At 45.0% G+C, this 26,991-nt stretch overlaps 1 protein-coding gene across 3 annotated transcripts; it reads left to right on the top strand.

The window, feature by feature from the left end:
* Positions 1-117: 117 nt before the first annotated feature.
* Positions 118-19,135, top strand: CCDC77 (coiled-coil domain containing 77). Of its 3 annotated transcripts, none has more exons than XM_074939104.1 (12): positions 118-242; positions 795-849; positions 3,150-3,366; positions 5,100-5,242; positions 6,763-6,859; positions 10,237-10,309; positions 10,611-10,705; positions 12,363-12,511; positions 13,140-13,389; positions 14,513-14,638; positions 14,769-14,921; positions 17,414-19,135. In XM_074939104.1, the coding sequence occupies exons 2-12, from the start codon at positions 812-814 to the stop codon at positions 17,558-17,560; spliced, it is 1,488 nt and encodes a 495-aa protein (XP_074795205.1). In that variant the 5' UTR covers positions 118-242; positions 795-811; the 3' UTR covers positions 17,561-19,135. The 3 variants fall into 3 exon arrangements, with proteins under 3 accessions (XP_074795205.1, XP_074795212.1, XP_074795197.1); XM_074939111.1 differs by having other exon boundaries at positions 3,177-3,366; positions 10,608-10,705; positions 17,414-19,129; XM_074939096.1 differs by having other exon boundaries at positions 10,608-10,705; positions 17,414-19,129.
* The last annotated feature ends 7,856 nt before the right edge of the window (positions 19,136-26,991 follow it).

The raw sequence follows: 26,991 nt of genomic DNA, 5'->3' as shown, positions 1-26,991 counted from the left end.
CAAAACACAGCGCCCCGTTCCCCCTTGTGAGGACCGGCCTCCCGCAGGCACCCGCGGCGGGCTCTGAGGACTACGCTTCCCAGAGAGCCTTGCGCGGAGCTGGCCCCGCCGCGCCGCGCGGCGAGCGGGCCGGGGCGGGCCCGGGCGCTGCAGCGGCTCGGGGTTGGCTGGCGCTGCCGCCCGGTTTGGCTGGGCTCTTTTCCGTTGAGCCGCGGCTGGCGCGTGGGCTCGCGCTTCGGCAGGTGAGGGCGGCGCCCTGGGATCGCTAGTGGGAGGCGGCAGAGGGTGCGGGAAGCGGGGGCCTGGAGGAGGCCAGGGGCTCGGCTCGGCTCGGCTCGTGTCGACCCTTCCAGGCTGCTGGGGGCGCGGGGCAGGGACCGGCCGGCGGGGCGCTGCTGGGGGCGCGGGGCAGGGACCGGTCGGCAGGGCAGCACAGGGCAATATGAAATACAGGAAATTTCAGAACTCTAGAAAGTGGAAGGTGTTTGCTCTCAATAGCCATAGGGATGTTTTCTGAGTGAAAAATCTTAAATGTTTGGCAGGTGTTTGGGTCTCCCCTCTCCCCCCCACAGGAATCTAGGGACCAGTTTCATACAATTGAGAAGGAACTGCAAAAATACTACCCAGTCAGTGGTTTTTGAACATCACTGGGCATGTCTGGCACAGTCTTACTCATTGTTCTAGCAGGGACCCTTATTCCATACAGCTCACTAGAGAGGTGTTCCTATGTTTTTCTGTCCTACCTGGCCATATGCTCTCTGCTACTAAAATGTACACTGTTGTCACTTCTGTAGGTGGTGGAGTGAGCACCATGGATTCCTCTCCAGGAATGTCCCCTACCTCCAAAAGGTGAGTATGACTGCAGCGATCCTCAGACAGTTCCACTGCCTCCCCATTCATTTAGCTTCTAAATTGCTGTCCTGGGACTTGCTCTAACCTCTATCCTATTGTATAGCTCCAGTCTTCCTTTTCAACCCATTACACTGATATAACGCCAGCATCCAGTCTCTCCTATCCCATAGTGTTATTACTGTTGCTGTAAGAGTCTTCTCCTCTGCATCTCCTCAACTGTACTCTAATTCAAATAATTTAAAACCATTTTTTTACCCATAAATATATTTCTTATTTCCTCCCTTTGCTATTGTTTGTTTATAACTGTATTATTTAACTCTAAAGAAATTTCATTTACAGTTTGTGTGAAATCTGCTATACAAAATGGTTGTATTAATGTATCTTCAGCACTCACCTAAGAGATCTGGAGATTAAAGGTCCTGAATTCCTTGGGCTTCTTATATATCAAAAACCTGATGTGAGCAGCAATATTGATAACAGATCCCTAGATGTTCCCATTAGTGTAACCATCACTTTGGTCTCATGCATTCATGAGGCATCTGGCTGGCTCTTGAGGTCTAAGTGTCCAGCCAGGTTCTGGCAATGGATTTGTTTAGAAAATAATTACGTAGTTAAGCTGCTTTCTTATTCTTAGTCCTTTTAGAGTTGACATCTGAAAACCAAGGCAGTCTACTCAACATGGCTACTAAGGGCCAAGTTTTCAGAGTGAAGCCTGAGGTCTGTGTACAGATGCACATCCACATACCAAATTTACAAATTAATGAATCACAAAGCACAGTTTTTGTGCCAAAACTTAGAATCACAATCGCATGTGGATTTTGCATGCAGACATATATATGTGATGTTAGGGTATCCCTAAATATCCTATTTAGGTGCCAGATACACACACACAAAAGTTTCTCTCTGTCCCTCACTGTCAGAGTGTGAGGGTTTTATTTCTGTGCAGCTTAAAAGAAAGGATGCAGTCTCCTGTTGAACCGGAACTTGTAAAGTCATTTCTAGCTGCTGTTGGATCAAGGAGCAGTGATAATCCAGTAGGATGCTGAGAATGTACATTAGACTCAGCAGTCAGACATCTTTTCTGATTGAATGGAGTTTTCTTCTCTCCCTCTTCCTCTTCAGTGCTCTGATACTGTCACCTCTGACATCTTTCCCTGCAGACTGACATGGCTTATTGGTACCTCACATCTTTTTCCTCTGAGTGTTTATCCTCTATCCAGTGTCTTTTTTTTGTGTGTTTCAGTCTAGCAGCAGACTTGTCTACTACCCCCAGTAATCCTTATTCTTTCTCTGCCCCTGCTTTTTCTCAGATTCCCCCTCCCCAGCAACCTTGTCCCATTCCCCTTGACCCTTCTCTCACAAAAACCACTACCCACCCTTTTCCTCCAACAGGCACCTCCTTCCCTACCACACTTGGGTGAGCAAACAGTTGCACACTAAAGAGACAAGGTGGGCGAGGTAATATCTTTTATTGGACCAACTTCTGTTGGTGAGAGAGACAAGCTTTTGAGCTACACAGAGCTCTTCTTCAGGTCTGGGAAAGGTACTAAGACCTTCACAACTAAATACAAGATCAAACAGATAGTTTAGCATAAGTATAGGTTTCAGAGTAACAGCCGTGTTAGTCTGTATTCGCAAAAAGAAAAGGAGTACTTGTGGCACCTTAGAGACTAACCAATTTAGTTAATAAGTAGTTAGCACATATTCTAAGGGACCATTCAAGGTGAAGCAGCCTGTTAACACCCCTGTAGCCATAACACCGAAAGGGGGGTTAGTGGTTTACAGATGATTGTAATAAGCCATAAATCCTGAGTACCTTTCCACACCTGAGGAAGAGTTCAATGGAGCTCGAAAGCTTGTCTCTCTCACCAACAGAAGTTGGTCCAATTAAAAAATATTACCTCACCCACATTGTGTCTCTAATATCCAACACTGCTACAATAACACTGCATAGTTCCGCATTAAGGCTCTTGTATCTCCAAAATGCCACACATCCTGTTTTAGTAATTTTGAGCTCAGACTGTTGGAGGCAGAGAAGGTATGAACTAAGTGTATTGTAGTACTACAGCTAAACACTATTTAAAAAAAAAAAAGGTGATATCCTTGAAATCAGATTTTTAACCTTATCCTAATGCAGTTATTGTGTGGAATTCAAACTTTGAGAAAGTAATTCTGCCACAAGAACAGTCACCATTGTAAGGTACAGTAAGCTTGTATGAATGAACGGCCATTGGTTCCTTCATCTTCATTGTTTTAGCAGCATTTTTTGTGTGTGTGCTTTCCACTATTCTGTCCAGATTGGCAGCCCCCCATGTCTCCTCCAGATATACCAATTCTCCAACTCCAAGTCAGGGGGATTCTACTCCTCTCCCTTCCATCAGCGAGCGCCTGGCCTTCCTCCGTCCCTCCCGGGAGCTGCTGGAATATTATCGCAAGAAGATCGCTGAGTTTGATGAAGAACATGAGGACCTTTTGAAAAGGCTAGAGAGGTACAAAGGAACGTATGATGAGCAGGTAAATAGCTTACTGGTGACGGACTGCGTATATACACCGTTGGTTGGCAGAGAAAGGGTTAATACTCTCCTTTAGTTGAAGACTTAACATCGCTGACATAATTTATGACGGGAATTGCTGGGGAATGTGGCAGGACTGAGCTGAAGGGGAATCACTATGTCTTGAGTCACTAGAATTGAGTGAATTCTGGCCATCTGGTCTCCCAATTTAGGAGCCAGTGGGGAGAAATGCTGACTGTGATAAGACCTTTTGTTTTAGTTTATTGGGCTTTACTTGTGGGAAGCCTTTACGCTGTTTGCGATTTTCTTAACCTTTGAACACTGGGTTAGATGTTCGCCTGGTCTGTTGCACTACCCTTTTCCTTTGCCCTGCACTCCCCCGTGGACCTGTGAAGAGTGAATGGTCATTTGGCCAAAATTAATGAGCGTTTTATTGGGACAGACTTTATTTTTATTGCAGTAGCACCTGGGAGCCCCAGTCATGGACCATGACCTCATTGTGCTAGGTGCTGTACAAACGTCATAAAAATGGTTCCTGGCCCAAAGAGCTTATAATCTAAGTAAAAACTATCCTATAAAATGGAGCCTCTTCTAACAAGCCGGATGATCTCCTAATGCCACACTACATCAAGCAGATGTATAGCTGTGTCCTGTAAAATTGGCACTTTTTCTACTGAGGAGGTGGCTGGGAGAGGAGTGATCACCTTTTAAAACATTATACACTGAGCTGCTCATGAATCGGCCATCTCTGAAACAGACTGAGAACCCTCAGGAGATGTAGGAAATATCTCGGTTGCACATCTGGGTCAAAGTGGGGAAAGGCGCTAAACACTGCAGGTCTCCCAGGTCCCTCTCCTACAGGAATGCTCTTCTGAGAGTTAGTTACTTCTCCCCCATGAAAACCATGATCACTGAGCCAATTTTGAAATTGGTCAGAACACTTATTATTAAACCCTGCAGTACCCCAACCTTAACCCATGGGAGGTTTTTGAGAATAACATCTAGGATAGGTTGCTCCATATTGTTTAATACTTCATGATCACTTGGATCGAGGCAGAGCATTGCATGGTGGGAGCTACAGTCTCCATGGGCAGGAGCTTGCTGTTGAAGTCTTCTCCAGACAAGCTGCCAATACTGCCCTCTGCTGGTTAAAGTTTGGTGATCCAATTTAAGAGTCATTTGTGAACTTGGAAGAATTAGTTTTTTATCAGTAAATGTTGATAAATTTATTTCAAGGTACACACACAAACAGATGAAAAAAATATTTCCATCAATGATCAAAATTTACAGATAAGCAAAGTAAGAAAAATGCCACTTGAGAACTTATTAGAATTTGATTTAAGGCTGTTTACTTTGTATGTTTTGACATATGATAATTGATGTTTTAATGGTTATAAAGCTTTAATGTTTTGAATCTCAATGTCTGCTGTCATCAGTGTTGTCTGACATGCCCCATTCCCATAAGCTCCAGCAACTGTGGAAAATTTAAGTGATAAAAATTGAAAAAAAATGCTTTACAACATAATTTTACTCATTCCTGAAAACTTAAATTGATAAAAAATAAAATTCTGTAGTATTCATCAATTATAAATAAAAACAAAATTCTGCCAAGCCTAGTCATTTGACACACTAACAGCTGCTAGTTTTAGATGCAGACTTGGGACATCTGAGGCAAAAGATGGTCTTTGTCTGTGTTGTCAGTACCATTTCACATGCCCTGTTTTCTCTCCATAGCACAAACTACAGTGGGAAATGCGTCAACGGGAACAGGAGATTGCCGAGTTACAGACAGCTTTGAGTGACATGCAAGTTTACCTCTTCCAGGAAAGGGAACATGTGCTGCGCCTCTACGCTGAGAATGATCGGCTGAAAATCAGGTGCAGGGCTGGAGATGGTGGGGGGAAGAGTTTTCTTCGCTGTTTCTCATGGGCAGGTAGTGTTTCTGGAAGCCACATGAATTAGTAGAGCCATCTTGAAAGTTTTTTGTTCTGTGTCTGTACAGCAAATTGCACAGTGTCCTGCTCTATAACTGTAGCACCTAGGCACTATAGTACAAGTTGTTATTAATCTCACTATGGGTCTAAAGTCAGTGGAAATGGCAGGTGTGCCACACTTCTGAGGATCAGGCCCAATGCAATCTTCCCAAATGCTGAACTGGACAAAAGAAATGCTGCTGTTGCTCCTCCCTTCTATGCAGATCTACTGTACTGACTATTATACAATTATTACAAACTTCCTTTTTTAAAAAAAGTGAAATGACTGTGCTGCAGGACTCCTAGTCTGCTGTACCAGAGAAACCAAGGATCCAAGGATCTTGCTGCAGAACACAGGCCCACAAAACAGGGACTTGGTATAACAAAGAGCGAAAGTTTACCAAAGGGTCAGGTTCAATCACAAAATCACCTACTTCAGCTTGGAGGTTCTGGTTTAACTCAACTGGACGTGAGCTTGGCATAATTCTTTAGCTGCATTTCTTCTATGCAGTTTTAGAAGCAGGAAACTCATAGAAAACACAGCCCAAAGAGGGTAACTCCTCTTTTTCCAGAGCTACCTGTTTTGTCTTCTGGTCAACACCCCCTGTTTGTCTGTGTTAAGGTAATGAGCCTGAATAGGCTCAGCTGCACCAAATTAGCTCTCAGTAGCACATGCCTCCTTAAGATGCTTCTGAACTCCGGATGGGAATTAATCTCAGCAGTTTTTGGTTGGCTTGATGGAGTCTCCTTTTATGTGTGGTGGGTAGTGTTCTTGTGTACCCTCAAACCCTGTATATCCTAAAACCCTGTATATCCATCACATTCCGGATTATCATAGAATATCAGGGTTGGAAGGGACCTCAGGAGGTCATCTAGTCCAACCCCCTGCTCAAAGCAGGACCAATCCCCAACTAAATCATCCCAGCCAGGGCTTTGTCAAGCCTGACCTTAAAAATATCTAAGAAAGGAGATTCCACCACCTCCCTAGGTAAAATTGTGGTGCAATATATGGGCTTCTAAGGCAAAAGAGGTTTCTCAATCTTCTGAAAAGCAGAATAACTACAGGATTGAAGTCTTCCTAACTAGGTCATATTCCCCCTGGACTATGAGCTTTTATTAATAAATTCAGAGTCCATGTCCTTTCAGTATCTGCCATCCCTATATAAGCCCATGTACCACTATCAGGCTGTTCTAAAAGGGGAATTCCTCAGTGCACCAGCAGAATGGAAACTCCTCCCATGCATCTTCAGTGTTAACTGGGTCTCTTGCAGTCTGGCTTAAGGACAACATTGTCTCATGGGCTGTGACAATCTGAAGAACAGGTTAGAGCTGCTCTTTTAACTACAGTAACAACCCTCTAGAGAGAGTACAGGCTTGATGTATTTTGGAATAGAAATGTGCTGATGCTTCTCCATGAATTCCAGGGAGCTGGAAGACAGAAAGAAGATTCAGCATCTCTTGGCTTTGGTGGGAACAGACACAGGAGAAATTACGTATTTTCATAAGGAGCCTCCACACAAGGTAAGACCGTTCATTGGGAATGCCCGTTTGCCACCTTTCTGGCAGACTTTGCTTTGGGTTCAGCCCCTAGAAGCTCTACACAGTGAGTTGCCAGAAAATGTGGATGTTTGAAATTCAGCTGGCTTTGTGTTGGTCTGATACACACTGTAATAAACTAGCACTGGGACTCGAGACACAGAGTGAGGCCTTCCCACTGTCTTGGTAGTTAGTGTTGGGAAATCCGGGTTTCATTTCCTGCGCAGGAGAGCTGCAAAGGAAGTATGTTGTCCTCCAGGAGAGTAAGTGTGCCAAGTTTCAAGAGTGGTGACTCTCCGCAGCATTGTATAGGGGATCTGAAGTTGGGTGTATGTAGTCCCGTTTGACCAGAAAGGTCACGGCTGTGATGCACGGCATGAAGGGTGGGCAAAAAGCAGGGCCTCCCATGATGTGAGGGTGCAGAGTGAGACTTGAAATAATGGGCCAGATTCTCTACGGTTGTCTAGTCCCTCCTGCAGGCTGCCAAGGTGGTGCCCAGCAAGCCTATATAAGCTTCTTTTGTGTATGTAATTGCCTGTTCATTTCTTTAAGTAGTGTATTGCTTGTTTTGGGGCTTGCCCATGCAGGCTGGGCTTCTGTCCCCCATCCTCTCTCCCCCCCATTTTATTTATTTATTTATTTTTATTTGTTTTTAATTTCCCATCAGAGAGCGTGATTGGCTCCCGGTTGTGTAATCTGCTTAAAAAGAAAAAAAAAAAAGCTTTAAAAGGCTGCTTGCTGCCATCTTCACTGCTCAGGTTGTGCAAAAGTCCCGGAAAGCAGCCCTGAATTTCCTTTGTGTGTGGGAGCTTTCAGTTGGTTCGGATAGTTTAACTGGCCCTGGCAGAGGGAGTGGGGAAGGGACATGTCCAAAGCTAATTCCTTACTGGCATACTTGTGTCTTGGGGATTGTGGCCAGCTGGTGCACATGCTGGAGCTGGAGCCATTGCAGAAGCACCATGAGAACGAGGGAACTGTATCAGCTCCCTGATGGCTGCTTTTTCTTCTTGCATTGAGTGGATCTCCGCACACAAGGTAGATCTGGATCAATAGCTGCACCAAGCAGTTAGTTCTTGCCTTTGATTTCTTCCTGGGTTTAAGTGTATGGGTATACGTAGATTTGTTACACATATGTTTCGCAGTGCACCAGTTGGCAAGAGGGTAAGTGGAGGAAAAAAAGCACACTGTTGCTCTTCCTTTCCCTCCCACATCTGAATGCTGGATCTTCTTGTTAGGATATAGATATTCATGCCTGTCTGTAAAGGTCTGTACTTTAAGAATTTAGGGGTATTCTTATCACTTGGCTAGTTCTAGAAGTATAAAAGAGAGAATCAAAATCACTGTCTGCTGGTGTAAGGGCCTTCTCTTACTGTGACAGTCTGAGGCCCTGTGCTTAGGCTAAGGCCTTTGGCTAAGCAGCAGAGGCAGCCATAAGCTAGGAAGCGACAGGTCACATCCTCACATTCCAAACTAGTCACATTGAAAGAAGGTGCTATTGGGCTGTTAGGAATACAATCCTGTCCTGATAATGCCTATCACCTCCAGAGAAAGGGAAGTGCCTAGAAAATGTAAAAGGAAACAGCATCCTGTCTGGCAAGAACTCACTTATCAATACTGGGATATGAAATCCTCACTTCTGTATTGTTTTGTCATTATAGTTCCTACTTTGCTATTGTTTGTCTGTATAATCTCTGTCTGGTTCTGTGATTGTTCCTGTCTGCTGTATAATTAATTTTGCTGGGTGTAAACTAATTAAGGTGGTGGGATATAATTGGTTACATAATCATGTTACAATATGTTAGAATTGGTTAGTTAAATTTCAGGAAAATGATTGGTTAAGGTATAGCTAAGCAGAACTGAAGTTTTACTATATAATCTGTAGTCAATGAGGAAGTGGGGGGGCCTTGGTGGGTGGGGGTGGGTGTGTGTGAGGGAGAGATGGGAACAGGGTATGGGGGTGGAGAAATTGGAACCATGTTTTGCTAAAGGGGGAAATGGGAACAGGGAATGGGAGTAAGGAAACTGGAATCCTGTTTGGTTAAAGGGAGAAATGGGAACAGGGACACAGGTGTAAGGCTCTGTGGTGTCAGAGCTGGGAAGGAGGATACTAAGGAAGGAAACTGGAATCATGCTTGCTGGAAGTTCACCCCAATAAACATCGAATTGTTTGCACCTTTGGACTTCGGGTATTGTTGCTCTCTGTTCATGCGAGAAGAACCAGGGAAGTAAGTGGGTGAAGGAATAAGCCCCCTAACACTTCTGCTAAAGGCCTTGTCGAGGTTCCTTCCCCACTCTGAACTCTAGGGTACAGATGTGGTGACCTGCATGAAAACCTCCTAAGCTTACTTTTACCAGCTTAGGTTAAAACTTCCCCAAGGTACAAATTATTTTATCCTTTGCCCTTGGATTTCCACTGCCACCACCAAACTTTATCTGGGTTCCTGAAAAAACGTAGTTTGGACACGTCTTTCCCCCCAAAATCCTCCCAACCCTTGCACCCCACTTCCTGGGGAAGGTTTGGTAAAAATCCTCACCAATTTGCATAGGTGACCACAGACCCAAACCCTTGGATCTTAGAACAATGAAAAAGCATTCAGTTTCCTTACAAGAAGACTTTTAATAGAAGTAAAAAAAAAAGAATCACCTCTGTAAAATCAGGATGGTGAATACCTTACGGGGTAATTAGATTCAAAACATAGAGAATCCCTCTAGGCAAAACCTTAAGTTACAAAAAAGACAGACAGGAATATTCATTCTATTCAGCACAGCTATTTTCTCAGCCATTTAAAGAAATCATAATCTGACACATACCTAGCTAGATTACTTACTAAGTTCTAAGACTCCATTCCTGTTCTGTCTCCGGCAAAAGCATCACACAGACAGACACAGACCCTTTGTTTTTTTCCCTCCTCCCAGCTTTTGAAAGTATCTTATCTCCTCATTGGTCATTTTGGTCAGGTGCCAGCGACGTTACCTTTAGCTTCTTAACCCTTTACAGGTGAGAGGATTTTTCCTCTGGCCAGGAGGGATTTTAAAGGGGTTTACCCTTCCCTTTATATTTATGACAGGCTTGATCCTGTTCCCATTGAAGTCAGTAAAGACAGGACCAATCCCCAATCATTGAGAACTATACAATGGTGGAAGAGGTGGAAAATGTGATGTTCAAGCAGCCCCATCGCAGTGGGCATCTGCTTCAACATTGATATTCCTTTTGTAAATGTCCTTACCTTGCTCCTGCTGCACTGATGGGCATGCTGCTCTTTTAAGTCTCTTCCCACCCTTCTAGTATTCATTCTTGATGCGTGGGCTCAGAGAACAGCATGCAGGACGTTCAGGTAACAGATCTGTTTTTGCTCCTGTAGGTCACCGTTCCTCAAAAACCAATCAAATCCAGGGATCCACATGAACGGAGCAATACTTACACTTCCAGAACAGGTACCCCAAAAGTGACTTTCCATACTAGCCAAAAGACAAGTACTTGGAGGGTGGCTGAATATCACGATAGTGCTGGATGTGTGAAAAGCGTGCAGTCGCCATGAGCTCCCCAAAGCCAGTGCTAGAATGTTTCCTGCAGTGACTCCTGCCGGAAGATGCTGTGGTGCAGTAGCTGCAAGCTCTTCCTTTCCTTCAGGCCAGCCAGCACATCTACAATATTCCCTGCTGGGCAAAGTCTCACGCATAGGCTCGGAGAAAGAAGTGGAGTAGTTATCTCAATTAATCTTGTTCTCTGCAGCAGGCACTAAAAGAAGCACATCAAAACCAGCAGCAAAAGGAGAGAAACCAGAAAGTCCTGAGAGATATCACAGAGACAATCAAACACTCTTACTGCAGGTAAAAGAGCATTTACTGCTCAACAGATGCAACTTCTGCCTGTGCATGGTGTGACACGGGTGCCTTCACTGGAAATGGCAAGGTCAGGGCATGCTGCAAAAGGGAGAACAGATTTTCCCAAAGAGCGGTGGTTAACACTCACCAACCAGTCACAAACTGCTGCTGATCCCCATATTGGTTATCAAGAAAGGGAGGGGTGGGGGAAATATGGGAATCACACAGCCCCCTTACTGCATTCCAGTTCTCTGGCTCCCAATCAGCACCTCGGTGCAGTACGAGGAGTTATATCAAAACTCTGCTCACATATACAAAATGTTCTTCTGACCCAAAGAGACAGCCACCTTACCACGTCAGTGTAGGTTTGGATCTTACCCAAAATACCACCCTGCCAGCGAATCCTTTAGTGTCTAAAACTAAAGATTTATTATAAAAGAAAGAACAAGATGAGTTGTTAAAAGGTAAAGCAATTTGGTACATACAACAGACTACAAAGTCCATATTGTATCAGGTTTTTAGCAGTGTTGGTGAGTGTGCTGGCTTGAAAGTCCCTCTGGAACACATCCACAGCTTGGCTGGGTCGTTCAGTCCTTTCTTCAGAGCTTCAGTTATAGAAAATTTACTCCAGAGGTCGGAAGCAGAATTGAAGAGAAAATGGAGAAGATTCAGCTGCCTTTTATATTCTTTTGCCATGAAGCTTGCACTTCCTGTGTTCCAAACACAAGTTTCACAGCACATGGAAAAACCTTACAGTTTTCTGTCTTAGGCATGCCCATACATGGCTTCCTGGCTCATCAGGTGTGGTCCCTGATCTTTTAATGGGTTTATTATACAGCTGATGTCCCTTGATGGGCCATCAAGCAGGCTAGGTGATGCTGATGCCAATCTGTCTGGGGGTGTCATCCAGATGCATAGCACCAGTTTGAAATACAGATATATACCCTATATATCTATAACTCATAATACAAAGGTGATACAATTTGCCAAGTATGATAATCTGGTTTATGTTTGTAACATTTTTGCAGTTACATCACATGGCATATCTGATCAGATTCCTTGTAATTTTATAATATTGGTGTTCCACATATTCCATACAGCGTCACACATGGGTTTATAGGACAGCCAAACATGCTGCTTTCCTATGCCCTCTATCCTTACACCGGGCATGCCCATCTCCTGGCAGTGCCTCCCACTTACTCCCAATCTATTTAGCTCTCTCTGCAATGGATTTACAAGGGCGGTAAGATTGGCATGAAACAAGAAAAGCATTTGGGTGATGAGAGCGCCAGGGCTGTTCTAAATTGCAACAGGGGCCAGAATTAGTGATGCACAAAAGTGACTTAAATTCACCTTTGCCCCATCACTTTCCTTCCTGTGCCCAATGCAGGAAATGAATGAAGAATCTGGCCCACCTTCTGTAAAGTGTGTCTCTCACATGGGGTAGGGAAATCTGTTACAGGAATCTTCTAGAGCTCCAAAGCAGATTGCTCCTAACTTCAAGGCCTGCAGAGAAATTAGACCTATATAATATAGCATTATAGGGCAGGGGGTGTTTTCTCACTGTGTCTGTGCCTAACCTGGAATTTAAACAGGGCTCTCAAGCAGGGCAGCATGCCTGGTGTAGGATCTCACTCTATGCCTTCCCTGTGTGCCAATCCAGGTGGAGGCCCTGCAGGCTCAGATGGAAGAGCAGACCCGGTTATCCAAAGAGCAGCTTGATGCACTGCTAGAGGACAGGCGGATTCACGTAGAGGAAGTGCAGGTCCAGCATCAGAGGGACCAGGACAAGATCAAAACCCTGACAGATAAGTGAGTGCAAGAGAATGGTTCTGGTTTAATCGTGGCAGGAAACCCAAAATATAAATATCACTTATAGGTTTGCAACCTAAGGGCTTGGCTACACTTACATTTTATAGTGCTCTAACTTGCTGGCTCAGGGTGTGAAAAATCACCCCCCTGAGCACAGCAAGTCAGAGCGCTTTAAAGCGCTAGTGTAAATGGGCTCTGAGCGCTGGGAGCCGGGCTCCGAGCGCTCGAAGCTAATCCCCTCGTGGAGATAGAATACTAGGAGCGCTGGGAGAGCTTTCTCCCAGCACTTGCGCACGACCGCACTCACGCACAACCGCACTTGCACTTCAAAGCGCTGCCGCAGAAGCACTCCCACGACAGCGCTTTGAAGTTTCCAGTGTAGCCATGCCCGAATAGGCAGAAAAGCAGAGTATCTGGTCTGTTGCTTGGTATGTAATTGGAGATTGATTGAATAAACTAAAAATCCACTTTCATCCCTGGAGAACTTGGCCCTTGAAAGTATGCGAGGGAAGCTCCTGGCCTCTCTCATCCCATGCCCACTCCAACTCCCAGTGAGAGTACAGGTGAATGATGAAGGGAATTGGGGAAGGCAGTGATATTATTACTTTAGTGCAATCCCTGTCTTCAGGCTCCATCAGACTCAAAACCTGCTGTATGAGAGCACGCGTGACTTCCTTCAGCTGAAGTTTGATGCACGAGCCAATGAGAAATCATGGATGGCAGAGAAGGACTGTCTGTTGAGGAAGCTTGATGTAAGCAGGGATCAGCTTATCATCAGCAGGGAGCCAGAGAGAGAGAAGAAGAAGAAGGAGAGAGACATCAAGCCGATTTCTCAAGCAGAGAGTGAAATGTGGAAAGCACAGAGTGGAGAACTCAAGGTAATTGCTGTTCCCTTGGAAAAGAAATCCACCTGTTTATGGATGGAGGTTTGAGAAAGTCTAGGATTGGATCTCACCATGGTGCTTTACTGAGAAACTGGTGTTCCCTGTTTTAGAGCGGAAATTCTCCATCCCAGGATACATTTGTTATGCTGACTGAGGCATAGAAAAATGCATTTTACAGGGAATGTTGTTGCTTAACTTTAAAGAGAAAATGCTATGAAGCCAGAACTCTGTTAGTTTATAATGGCGCTTCACGGGGTTTTGTCTCACAAGACTAATATCCCCCACTCCTTCCACACCCAAAACAAGCATGTAGCTCCTCAGCTTGTTCCACCTGCCAAGTGGCATATCGTTGCACAGCTCTCAAGCTCTTTATTAGGACTAGGTATTTCCAAGCATGAAATGGGCAACAATCCTTTGGAATAAATTCTGTTGACTATTGGTAGTAAGAACACTCTGTGTTTTGCCTGCTCTTGTGAGAACACTGCTTTTTTGGGAATAACGCCGCTCACAATTCTGCTGCTCTCATACAGCCGTCAGTTTTTTTTTCTTCAGCCACTAAGGTACTTGAAGGGAGAACCATGGGAACTTGTACTGCCCTCATATTACATGTACCCATAATAGTTTACTAACCACAGTATATACCTAAAGTAATTCCTTTATCCACCATTGAAATGCAGCCACCTCTGAGATGGAGAGCAGCAATCAAACAGAGGTGAGATGGGGAATTTTTGACTGAGGACAGTGGGACCAACCCTTGCTTTTTTTTTGTTGTTTTTTTTTTTAAAAAGGGTTGTGGGTTCTAATGACTACATGGTGGCTAGAACCATGTTTGTTTTGTATTTTAATGTCTCATCTGAACAGAGTTGATCCTGTAATTTGAAGGAGTTTTGGTATTCTTAGATCTCTAATCTTTCTTGTCTGGCAACCTGCACCAACGCCAATTTCTAGAGCTACTCATTTGGTTATTTTCTGTCATGATATCTCCACCAAAGAGCACTCACAGAGTTGTGACAATTTCCTTGTGTCCCACCTTTGTTCTTCAGGGAGGGAAGTGCTGTGTGTACTGGCTACCTGCCTCCAGCATCTATTAATGCTAATTCTTTCTCCTGGGCTCCAGTCCTTACAGGAGCAGCTAACACAGGTGCACCGATTGGCAGATATGTACCGAGAGCAGTGTGTTGCTCTGGAGGGTGAGCTGGCTAGAATTCGTGAAGAAGGAGATGTTGGCCGAGAGCTTTTCAAGGTAATTCCTCTGTCTGCTGCTGCGGGATGGGTTTGCAGCCTCTTGGGGCTGTCTGATTTCCCCTTCTCCATATTCATGTTTGTTAATGGTGCCCTTCCCTACAAATTCTATTGTGCTTTCCTATCCCCAGGAGCGCTCAGAGAAGATGGGGAAGCGTTTGCGGCTAATGACCCAACGATATGAGGCCCTGGAGAAACGGCGTAGCATGGAGGTGGAGGGCTTCAAGAATGACATCAAGCAACTTAGACAAAGGTTGAAGGACATAGAGAAACAGCTCTTCAAGGTAATAATTGATCATCTTTGGGGCAAGGGCTGAGATGGTATTGGCCCAGCGGGTCGGGTGGGAAGTGTCAGGGTTGAGTATTCAAATCTTTGGAGCCTAAGTTATTGGAAATTCCTGTTTTTTCTCACTTGGGCCTTTAGAGACTTGTAACATATGGTACCTTTCAGTGTTATGGAAAGTTACAGGTTATATGTATATTGTGAAGAGAAAAATATTCATAGTTGTTAATTGAATAGGCATCCAGATTACTAGAGATTGGTGTGATTATACAGTGGATGTAGTTAAGGCACCTAGTTATGCTGCTTCTTTAAGGCTTTTCATCTGCTATCTCCAAGCACTTTACAAAATCTGAAGATCCCAACACAATTGTGAGGCAAGTAAGTATTAACTGCAGAAGTATATTCTGTATGGAGTGTTGCAGATCTGTTTGGCTTTTCTCCTGACAGTTCTAGATACTGATTCTGCTCTTAGTGAAGTCAGTGAGAGCTTTGTCATCAAGCTCAGTGTGAGCAGACCTGAGTACTTGGTGCAAAGAATTAGGGCTCAAAGTGCAGAAGTAAGTTCAGCTGGTCATACATTGAATATAATGACTTTGGGAATATCCTGCATAGCAAGGGTTATTCAAATGATACCACAAGAAATGGTTAACTTGCAGAAATTAAGAAAAGAAAAGGAAATGGGTAATCAAATCCACGTCAATACCTAGTTAATTATTGCAGCCTAATTGTATTGTCCTATTCTTATTACATCCATGACCACAAGGGGGTGCATTAATAAAATACAACATACAGGCTAGACCACTGGTTCCCAAACTGGGTTCGTGAACCATTGGGGGGTTCGCAGAACGTTACAGGGGGTTCACCAGAAAAATTTCACTAATGGCGGCCAGAGGACCCTGGGCATTGGAGGCAGCAGGTGGGACCTGGTTGCAGGGCAGACAGCCTGAACCCCAGGGAGAGCAGAGCAGGGCAGGGCAGTTGGGGCCGGCAGCCCGAGCCCCAGGGAGAGCGGGGCCGGCAGCCCGAGCTCAGTGGAGCTCAGTTGACCGGGGTGATCAATGGGGTCCAGCAGCAGGAGCCCCACGGAGTGCAGAGCTGGCAGCCCAGACCCCGGCGCGGGGCCAGTAGACTGAGCCCAGAAGTGGGAAGGGCGGCAGCTGAGACCCCAGGTGCGCAGGTGGCAGCTCGGACCCCTGTCCTTGTCAGACAAGGGAAGTTGGCATCGAGGGTAGAGTGAGCAGGGGCCACGCTGTATGTGGGGGGTGGTCCAAGCTAATTTGTCGCTTGCAGGGCACCCTCCTAGGGACGGACCTTGTGGCGGAAGTAAAGCTGTTTGGAAAACAATCAAACTGAGTGTTTCAGTAATCTTCATGACTTCCTGGCAGAACATAAACTTCAGTTGGATCAATGCAATAAAACCAATATAATTGCACACCTAAAAGGACTTTGCACAACTTTCAGGGAATACTTTCCAGCTATGTCAGGCGATAATGACTGGATCTGCAACCCTTTTGAGGATACCGCTTTCTCAACACCGATATTGAACACTGAGGAAAAAGAGAAATTGATTGAGATGTCCTGTGATTACGAACTGAAAAGGAGTTTCAGAAATCTGTCATTGATCAACTTTTGGCTGAGTTTAAGAAATGAGTACCCCCTTCTGGCAGAAAAAGCTGCTGTAGTTTTGTTACCATTTTCAACAACATACTTATACGAGAAAGCATTTTCTTCCTATGCACATCTGAAAACCCAATACAGAAAGAGACTTGATACCGAACCAGACCTGAGACTTTCTTTCTCCAGTGGTTCCAGACTTCCAAGAGTTATGTAGAACAAAGCAAGCACATCCATCACACTGAGGAAATATAAACTTAAATCCCTGGAAATATTCATTTTTAGGAGAGGGTTCACAAGATTTCACAATTTAGTGAAATGGGTTTGTGGGCTGTTAAAGTTTGGGAACCACTGGGCTAGACATAACAACCATGATCCTAAATCATTCTGGTTATTCTAGATCAAAAAGAACTATTCAATAACCAAATGCAGTCTTCTGCCAAGGCAAGAAGACATCCTCACTACCACCTGTAGAGGATGTCTCCTGAGACTACGATTGAGACTTAAGTACAAAAAAGCTGCGTAATACATATATAATTTGTCACATTTTAATGAGTCCTTTTAAATCATACTGGAAATGATTTGTTAAACAGCTGACCATTTACTGATACATTTCAGGTTACACTTTAGAGATCCCTCTTCCATTGCACTGGTAGGACACCCCCATGATACTAACAAGACACTTCCATTATCTACACTCCATCCTAGGGCTTCTTTCCATGTATGATGTCAGGGCAGCTCAGACACACTGTGGTTGTAGTTCCCCTTGCTAGGTACAATGAATCTCCTTGGACAGGATTGCTCTCTTCATAATTTTCTCCAGATCATACACCACAGACCAAGTCTTTCTGGTTTTGTTTTGTTTTTTTCTCTCTCTAGGTGACCATGAACATTGGCCCAGACCAGGACCTTGCAATTCTGCATGAGGTCCGCCAAGGGAACAGACGAACAAGGAAAATTCAAGGGGAGCTAAGAAACCTAAAGGCAAAAATCTACGGCTTGGAGAACGAGCTACGGATCTGCTGACACAGATGTATGACCCAGCACAATGGTGCACAGAACATGACCAGTGCTAGGCTAGGAAGGTCACGTTCTCAAGGAAAACTTCCATAAATCTGCTTTCCAGCATCCTGTGACAGAAGCTTAAGAACACGTAACCTGCTGTGAATCAACAGTATATCAGTGTGCTGTGGGGCTTGGATAGTTTGTGGAATTTAATGCTAGGTTGCCAGGGGGGGATTCCTTTCATCTTAGCATGCCTTGCTCTACTACCTTTCCTAATCGATGAGATCATTTGTAGATTGTATCGAAGTCCTCTTGTAACTTATATAATGTTTCCATAGGACATGTTTACAGCCTCTAGGCACCTTCACCTACTACGAGCACAGGGCAAAATGTACTGCTGTCCAGAATGCAGCCAAACACAACAAAAGCTACATGTGTAACTAATAATCATGGAGAGGAACTAGTCCTCCAGGACTCAAATGTTCTCTCCTATTGCTGTTCTAGAAGCGAGGGACTGTATAAGGCCCTGTTCTACAGTAATGGGAACTGTATTAAGAAAAGCAGTTTTTAAACAAAGACAAACCCTAACCCTAAACATTATTATGTCTAATGCACCCAGGACATAATTTGCATTTTCTAAACTAGATACCTACTTAATCTAGAAAGTGTCTATTTAATTCTGCCTAAACACTCTGAAGTCCTATATACCCTGGGCAGCAGAACTGTGTTTTCAAATTGCTTCTCTTCCCATGATTCTCTGCCAGCCTGGACAGGCCAGAAAGGGAAACATTCACATTATGAAGCTCTTTCTTTTGTGAGATCTCATCTCAAACCTCCATCAACCTTCTCTTACCCCCCACTCCAAAGCTGTGTCGCCTCTAATGCCTTTTTTCCCTCAAAGGTCCCACTCTAGGCACCATCAGTTCATCTCCCCCGGTGGTGGAAGTCCTGATATAGACCAGCCATTGCCCTTTTAACTGCCAGTGTTGTCTAACCCTACAGCTCTGAACAACACAGTGGCTAAACTACTAGCAGCCACTGGCACCTCTCACTGCTGCTGGATATAAATGGGCAGTAACAATGGTGGAAAACTTCTGAAGGAGCATAAAGGCTAGAGCAGTTGAGGCCAGAGAGCCTGTTTATACTATAAATACAACCCTGGTTGCATGACCCTTGTCCCCGAACCAGGTAACAAGATGATTTCAGTTTGGAGTATCGGCTAGACCTTAGCAGTAGTTTGTAACTAGTCTAAAGTCTAGTTGTATTTGCAGGGTATACAGTCCTTTATTTGTAATCCAGCATATTGTAACTTGAACTCACTACCTTCCTTCTTCCTACACACAAACTAAGGGAAGAAGACTTACCATGTTTATAAAGATGTCTCAGTGCCTTGATGGAGTTTCTTGCTGTAACTCTATACCATTCTTGCCAAATGTGATGCCAGAAAGCTGATCCCTTTCAGGGATTTCTGGCATACCCCACCAGGGCCATTAATTTATTTTTTTTTACTGGACAAAGAATCAATTTTTGTGGTTTTTTATTTTTTTAATTTTTGTAATCCAGACTTTTACAATTAAAAATGAAGTTGGAAGATTCCTTGTCAAGGGGTTCCCTTTCTTCTCTCTTTGAAGGGTGTGGCTAACACAGGTGCCTCCTCCCCGTTCCAGTCAGATCTACTGCTAGCACTCCTGGGATAACTATAGCCAACCTCAGTCAAGCTGGTGGGTGGTAGCCAAAGTGGGTCCTGGCTCGTACTGTGTGTGAGAGGAAGGTGAGTCAAAGGGTCCTCTTGCACTGGTGCATTCTCTTTGTAACAGACTTGCTGCCTCTGACAATACCTGCAAATTAGCCAGGTGGGTGGGAGCATATTCCTGTGGCTAGAGGTCCTAATAGTCTTCCCTTAAGTCAATGGGAGTTCTCATATGCTCTCACTGTGAGTTAGGATATCAAAATCTGGCTCCTGATGGTCTTACTGCAGCACACTGTGTAATGGAATATTAACTGCTTGTGCTGCAGCTTCCACCTACCTTAAGTTTTTGCTCATAAGAAGTCAGCACAGCAGTTTCCTGTGCTTTGTCAATTTTTCAGGTCCTCCAAGTTAAGGAATTGCTCATCGTGTTTGATATTTGCATTTCTTCACATGACAGCCAGTAGATGCATGTTGTTTAATCCTGGGTTATTTAAATACATGTTTCTCTCTTCACAGCTCCCTATTTCCAGTACTGAATGTCATATGAAAGGCAAAACCCAGCAGCGTGGCAATGGCCCTGTGCGTACGGCAAAGCAGACCTCACGGTACCGCTGCTGTGCTGCCAAGGCATCTATCCAGCAAAACCCAAGTGCTGCCCAAGCTAAGTGAGCTGTAGCTCACGAAAGCTTATGCTCAAATAAATTGGTTAGTCTCTAAGGTGCCACAAGTGCCCCTCCTTTTCTTTTTATTTTCAGTGTGTCCCTAGGACGTGAACCCCTCCCTGCTGCAAAAGTTATACTAATGTTGACTCTGTAAATCCCTTTCTTTATTTTGGAAACTGTCATAGGTCACCTCCAAGGGCAGAAGGCACAAAGTGTTACTTTTGTTTTTCTTATATCTGATAAATTCATGTGATGTATATTTAAAAGCATTGCTTCCAATGTCCGTTTCCAAAACAAACCAAGCCAGGGGCCCAAAGCTCAAAAGTGACTCTAAATAACCGATCACTGTGCCACTGACAGATCTCAAAAAGTAGTAGCCAATGGGGAATCATCATCAAATGGGGGTGTTTCTGGTGGGGTTTCATGGGGAAAGGTACTAGGCCAAATGCTATTTAACATTGTAATCAATGATCTGGAAGTAAATATAAAATCACTGCTGATAAAATTTGCAGATGACACAAAGTCTGGCGGAGTGGTACATAATAAGGAGAAGGCCATCAGGACTGGCTGGTAAACCAGACCCATTCAAGCAAAATGTATGTTATTACAGCCAAATGCAAAGTTATCCAACTAGGAACAAGGAATGCAGGCCATACCTACAGAATAGGGGAACTGTATCCTGGAGAGCAGGGACTTTGAAAAGGATTTAGGGGTCATAGTAGACCAGCACAAGTAACTCAGCATGAGCTCTCAGTGAAATCCTGTGGCAAAAAGAGCTAATGATGTGATCTTTGAATGTATAGACAAGGGATTAGTGAATAGGAGTAGAGAAGTATACAGCATTGGTGAGACTGATACCAGAATATTGCGTACAATTTTGGTATCCACATTTTAAAAGGGATGTTAAAACATTGGAGAATGACTATTTTTATGGCTGTAGTCAAGAAAATGCCTTGCAGTGAGACCTAAAGATCTCCATCTGTTTAGCTTCTCAAAAGACTATTGAGAAGTGATTACACTTGATTAGTGTGTAAGTACCTTAATAGGCAGACAATACCAAATACTAAAGGGCTCTTTAGCAGAGAAAGGCATAACAGAAACCAGTGGCTGAAAACTGAAACCAGACAAATTTAAATAAGATGCAAATCTTTACCAGTGAGGGTGATTAACCATTGAAACAAACTATCAAGGGAAATGGTGGATTCTCTCTCTCGATGTCTTCATATCAAGATTGGATGCCTTTCTGGAAGATATGCTTTAGGCAAACAAGTTATTGGGCTCCATACAGGGGTAACTAGGTGAAATGTAATGGCTTGTGATACACAGGAGGTCGGATTAGATGACCTAATGGTCTCATCTGGCCTTAAACTCTGAATTTTCTATAAGTGGAATATTTGTAAGGTTTTTTTTCAACAATCATGCAGTTGCACCTCTATCAACAACATAATATAGAGCCATTACCTCAACTAACCTGCTCAGAGCAAGTTTACGTGACTCAGAGGTAAAAACACCGGTGTCCAGTCTACACTACTCCTTACACCTTTAGTAGCACTGCTTTGGAAAAGCACTTACAAATTTTGTTAGTGTAGATGGACCTTGTGCATGCAGTCCAGCATTCAGGAGCTGGAATGTACCAATCCAGTAATCATAAACAACTCTATGATAACGCAAGCAGACACTTCAACAGGATATGAGACTGAGCTCAGTTTTAACTTTTAAAGCTTTTAATTGACTTTAAGATCCCCTCCTGAAGGTCTTTCCTGTACAGTTAGATTTTTTGCATATTATGAGATGGTGTAGAGGGCTCAGATAATTTCTTATAACACAGATGTATTTAATAGTGTCTGTTATAGCAAAATACATAGATAGGATCCTGGCCAGTACGCAGGTCAGGTTCTCCCATATTCAAAACTGCATAATCACTAGAGTTAGTTGAAAATTTTCAGTTGATTATTTTTTAATTGACAAAGGGCCTTTTTAAAAACAAAAAATTGTATGAAAGATGGCTTCAAAAAGTTTGACGCTATTTTGTGCTAATATTCATGTCACTCTGACTTGTAATTCTACCCCTGTTTTCCCCTTGGAAAATGGCACAGCCTAAACAGCCATTCCCAAGCTTATGGGCCAAGTTGCCACGGTACACAGCTTTAAGATGTCCTACTAGCTGGGATTCTGCACCACATATTTAGTTTACAGCAAGGGTGGAAGGGACATGGGGTTGGAGATGAGAGTGACCTGCAAAATAAAAACAAGTGAGGCTTTCACTTGTGCCCCTTTTTAGTGCAAGGCCTGAGCCAAAAAGGAAAAGGTGATTTTTCCCCATTTGCGTTTCCCCTTGGTGCAGGCCTTCTCTGCTCTGGAAGCCTCCTTGGTGAATGAAGAACTAGTAAAACTATGCCATCACAAGTGACTGAATGCTGAGCAACTGAGAGGGCAAAGGATTTTTAGGCAGATTTAAAACTTTTTTATTGGTAGCTTTTTGTTAATCGTTCCAGTGACTAGTGAACTATCTGAAGAAAGGACCTCTTTGCTGAAGTGTCCGAACAGCTGCCCATTCAATTAAGTTGTACAAATGCATGCTTTGAACCCCCCATACTAGCAGTCAGGCTGCATATTCAGGGCCTCTAGACAGGAATTGGATGGTCACTTAAACTGAGTAAAGACCATGTCTTGTAAACTATTGCTTTGGGTGCAGGGAACACAGTACAAGTTATTAATAATGAGTGTATTGTTTTATTAAGGAAATCCAAGTGGGTGCTTTGTTATACAACAGCTTCAATACCAATGCAAGTGGGTATCTCACTACACAGACAACAAGGGCTGCATTGATTGAAATGAGTGTGATTTAAAGAACGAGCTTGGATTTCACCAACCATACTTATCCAGGACTCTCTGAACTCTGCTATATTGATTTAGAGATCTGATGCCATTGCTTTTACTGTAAACATCTGTCTTAGGCTGTGGTTATAACACACAGTACCAAGGTTCTGACACACTGTCCAGTACATCATCATTTTTCAGGTGTAGATGTGAAAGTTGCAAGCTGCTCAGCATTTTCACAGAGTTTTATTTTGTATATCATCTTTCATAAAAACTCCTGCAACCATGGGCGGCTGGTGATCCAGCCAACTGGGAAGGCTAACCCCTGGCTCCTCCCCTTGTGCCCAAGGCCCTGCCCCTCCCTTTCTGCCTCCCCCTCCCCTGCAGGAGCCCAAAGCACCCCCACCTTGGCCCCAGCGCCGGACAGCCGGGGTGGGCGAGGCCCCAGCCCTGGTGCGCCGCAGCCTCAGCGCCCACAGCCCTTGGGCGGTGCGGTCACAGTACTCCCAGCCCCAGGGCTCTGGATGGCCGGGCAGTGCGGTCGCCGCACCCTCTGTTGCAGCACCCGGCAGGCAGTGCGGCCCAGCACCAGCCGCCCCGAGTTGCTGCAGGAGGCACGCTGGCCTGGGAGCAGGGCCACGGTAAGCTGTTTGGGGAGGCAAAGCCTCCCCTTGCCTACGATACCCACTGCACGTGACTGCAACATGCTTTACAGCATTAAACAACTGGATAGTATATAAATTACAGAAAATAGTGCACGTGCAACACATTTTGTAATTTAAAACATTTAGTCATAAGGCAAATAAGAAAGAGAGAAAGGAGGAAATGTAGGCAACGAAGAAAATATATTTTAATATGAAATCTAAAAAAAAAAAAAGAGGGAAGTTGAGATTTTCAAGAGATGCAGACACGTACCTTCCATTACAATTAATGAAAAGTGTGTATAATTCCCATAGACTTCTTTGAAAAATCTCAACTGGAGAATCCATGAGGTGGAGAGATGCAGAAAATCTGCTCCTGATTGCAGGCACTGAAAATGCAAACTGGAAAGAGATGAAGAGAAGACAGGCTCTAGGTATGCAAAGAGAGGCAATTTTGGGGTCCTGAATGGAGAAAGAGCATGAAGTGCCTTGCAGTCAAGGATGGTAGTTTTCATCTGGATCTTGAAATGAATGAGCCCGTGGAGATGTTTGGAGAAGCAGCTGATATTAAAATTGTCAGTACATCTAAAAAGGGTGGGGAGCTTCATGCCACACATTCTGGATAGGGTTGCCAACTTTCTAATCCAGCGGTTCTCAAACTGTGGGAGGGGACCCCAAAGTGGGTCACGACCCTGTTTTCATGGGGTTGCTATGGCTGGCATTAGGCTTGCTGGGGCCTGGGGTCGAAGCCAAAGTCCAAGCCCCACCATCTGCGACCAAATCCTGAGCCCCACCACCCGGGGCCAAAGATGAAACTCCTGGGGCTCAGGCCTTGGCTTCACCCCTGGGTGGCAGGGCTCACATTACAGGCCCCCACCCCAGGTTTGAAGCGCTTTGGCCTCCCACCGCCTCAGTTGCAGGCTTGGGTGGGCTAAGGCTTCATTCCCCCCTCCTGCGGTCATGCAGTAATTTTTGTTGTCAGAAGGGGGTTGCGGTGCAATGAAGTTTGAGAATCCCTGTTCTAAATGCATAAAACCGAACACCCTAGCCCCGCCCTTTCCCAGAGGTCCCACCCCCTGCTCAGTACATTCCCCCTCACTCTCACTGGCTGGGGCAGGGGGTGGGATAGGGCAGGGGGTGAGGGCTCCAGGGTGGGGCCAGAAATGAGGGGTTCAGAGTACAGGAGGGCTCCAGGCTGGGACAGGGAGTTGGGGTGTGACTCAGGGTGAGGCCTCCAGTTGGGGGTGCAGGCTCTGGGGTGGGGCTGGGGATGAGGGGCTTGGGATGCAGGAGGGACCTTCAGGCTGGGGGGTGGGGCCAAGGGATTTGGAATATGGGAGGGGGCTGCAGGTTGAGGCAGGGGGTTGGGGTGTGGGAGGGGGATACCGGCTGGGGATGCGGGCTCTGGAATGGGGCTGGGGATGAGGGGTTTGGGGTACAGGCAGGGGCTCCAGGCTTGGGGGTGAGCTGGGGGATTTGGAGTGCAGGAGCAGTCTGCGGGTTGAGGCAGGGGGTTGGGTGCAGGAGGGGGTGCAGGCTCTGGGGTGGGGCCGGAGATGAGGGGTTCAGGGTGTAGGAGGGGGCTCTTGACTGGGGCAGGGAGTTGCGGTGCAGAGGGGGTGAGGGCTCTGGCTAGGGGTGTGTGCTCTGGGGTGGGCTCAAGGATGAGGGGTTTCAAGTGCAGGAGGGGGCTCCGGGTTTGGTGGAGGGCTCAGGACTTTTAACAGCCCGGTCAGCGTTGCTGATCGGAGTCATCAGGGTCCCTTTTCGACTGGGTGTTCCAGTTGAAAACTGGACACCTGGCAACACTAATTCTGGAGTCTGGACAGCTGTGACTTGGGGAGTTCCATAGGCAAAACCTGAGGAGATAAAAGCATGAATCAAGCTTTCAGCAAACGGGGCAGGGAGTGGGGGAGTGCTGACCCAAGGGTGTGAAGGAGTACGTATGCACTATGGAGACTATACCGTTATAGCTATACCAGCGTAGCCCCGTAGCAAAGACATAGTCTACACCGACAAAAAGGGGTTTTCTGCCAGTAAAGGAACACCACCTCCCCAGACAACATCAGCTACATCGACAGAAGCATTCTTCTGTCAACACAGCTGTACCTACACTGGGAGTAATGTCGGCACAGCAATGTCAGTCGGAGGTGTGTTTTTTCACACCCCTGACAGATGTAGTTATGCTGATGTAACTTTCAAGTATACACAAGCCTAGGAGGTAATGGGTGGTAATGAACAGATGTTACAGACACAGGAGTTGTACAAGGAGCAGGTGAATTGTTGGTATAGATGGTGGAAACCAATAGGAAGTCTGAGTCAAGAAGGGCGGTAAGGAGTTGCTTTTGCCTAAGAGAAACACTTCTGCCTTTGAGACATTTTGATTAAGGAAGCTGAGATGAAGCCCCAAGTTTATGTGGTTGAGACATAATATGATTGAGACCATCATACAGAATGTGGATGGGGATGGAGGGGCAAAAAGGAGTCAGTAGAGCTGCTGTAAGTTACGTATAGCTGGGTATCATCAATATGGAGCTCGTAATTAGTGAAAATATGACAGAAATGGGAGTGGTAAAAAAAAGGCAGAGAACTGAAACTTTTGCAACTCCACAGAGGAGGGGTCTTGGCACAGAGCTAAAAGCCATTTGTAGAAAGTGATTTGTTAACAAGAAGCAAAACCATAATGGAAGGGAAGCAAAGATGCCCGTATAGTATAGCTACAGAGTAGGCCCTAAATTCAAAGGCTGCATTTATGATTAAGAAATAAATCAAAAAATTCCAGCTGGTTCAACTGACAGATTATTGACACTTCCTTTAAAGAGGGAACTATGCCTCCCACCCCTAAAACATACAGTATTTTTGACTAGTATTGAAGAAACCGTTGCTCAAGGAAATCAACCATGCCAACACCAGCCCCAGTGTCTAACCTCCCCTTTCTGAACAAGCTAATAGAGAATCTATTTCAACTTCACCTATCCACTGCTCATACAATGCTTCTTTCCCAAATGGGATTCATACCACCACACAGAATTATTACTGTTGGTGCTGATGGACAAGGGCCTCTGCCGAGAGAGATCAATGCCTGAATGAGGAGCACCTGGCTGAAGATAAACCCAAGCAAGATGGAGTTAATGCTAATGGAGAGAGGGAAAGACTATGAAGAACTCACCATCACCACAATATCATCCCCAGTGTCCACCTTTCAGATCATCAAGATGGCTCACAGGCTCAAGTTTCCTTAGGGCTACTCATGGCTACTGGATATCCAGACAGCAAGGTCTGCTAAAATTCCACCTTCTACCAACAGCTGGCTAGGAGGCTGCACCCCACAGTGGCAGATTCAGACTTTGATCATTGTGACTTACACATTTGTGACCTCTAATGTAGCTATTGTACCTAGGATGAAGCTTCCCAGGGTGAAGCATTTTCAGGTAGTTGAAAATGCAGCAGCCTGCGGCTTAGTAACACAGGCCACCGAGAGTACATCACCCTGTGCTTCACTCACTACATTAGCTCCCCAGAAAATACTGGGTGATATTGTTTAAAGTTTCAGTCCTTTTGTTCAAAGACCTCCACTGAATTGGCCCCACATGATTGAGCAGCGGTGTCTTCTCATGACAGCCACGTTCTATAGAAGAT

Source organism: Natator depressus, chromosome 1 (genome assembly GCF_965152275.1).
Source record: "Natator depressus isolate rNatDep1 chromosome 1, rNatDep2.hap1, whole genome shotgun sequence".
Taxonomy (NCBI): Eukaryota; Metazoa; Chordata; order Testudines; family Cheloniidae; genus Natator; species Natator depressus.
This window is presented reverse-complemented; position numbering and strand designations above follow the sequence as displayed.

Coding starts and splice junctions, on each gene's coding strand:
- CCDC77 (XM_074939096.1), top strand. CDS start 812: ATGGATTCCTCTCCAGGAATGTCCCCTACCTCCAAAAG. Junction 12,512..13,139: donor ATCAAAACCCTGACAGATAA/GTGAGTGCAAGA, acceptor CCCTGTCTTCAG/GCTCCATCAGACTCAAAACC. Junction 13,390..14,512: donor CACAGAGTGGAGAACTCAAG/GTAATTGCTGTT, acceptor CCTGGGCTCCAG/TCCTTACAGGAGCAGCTAAC.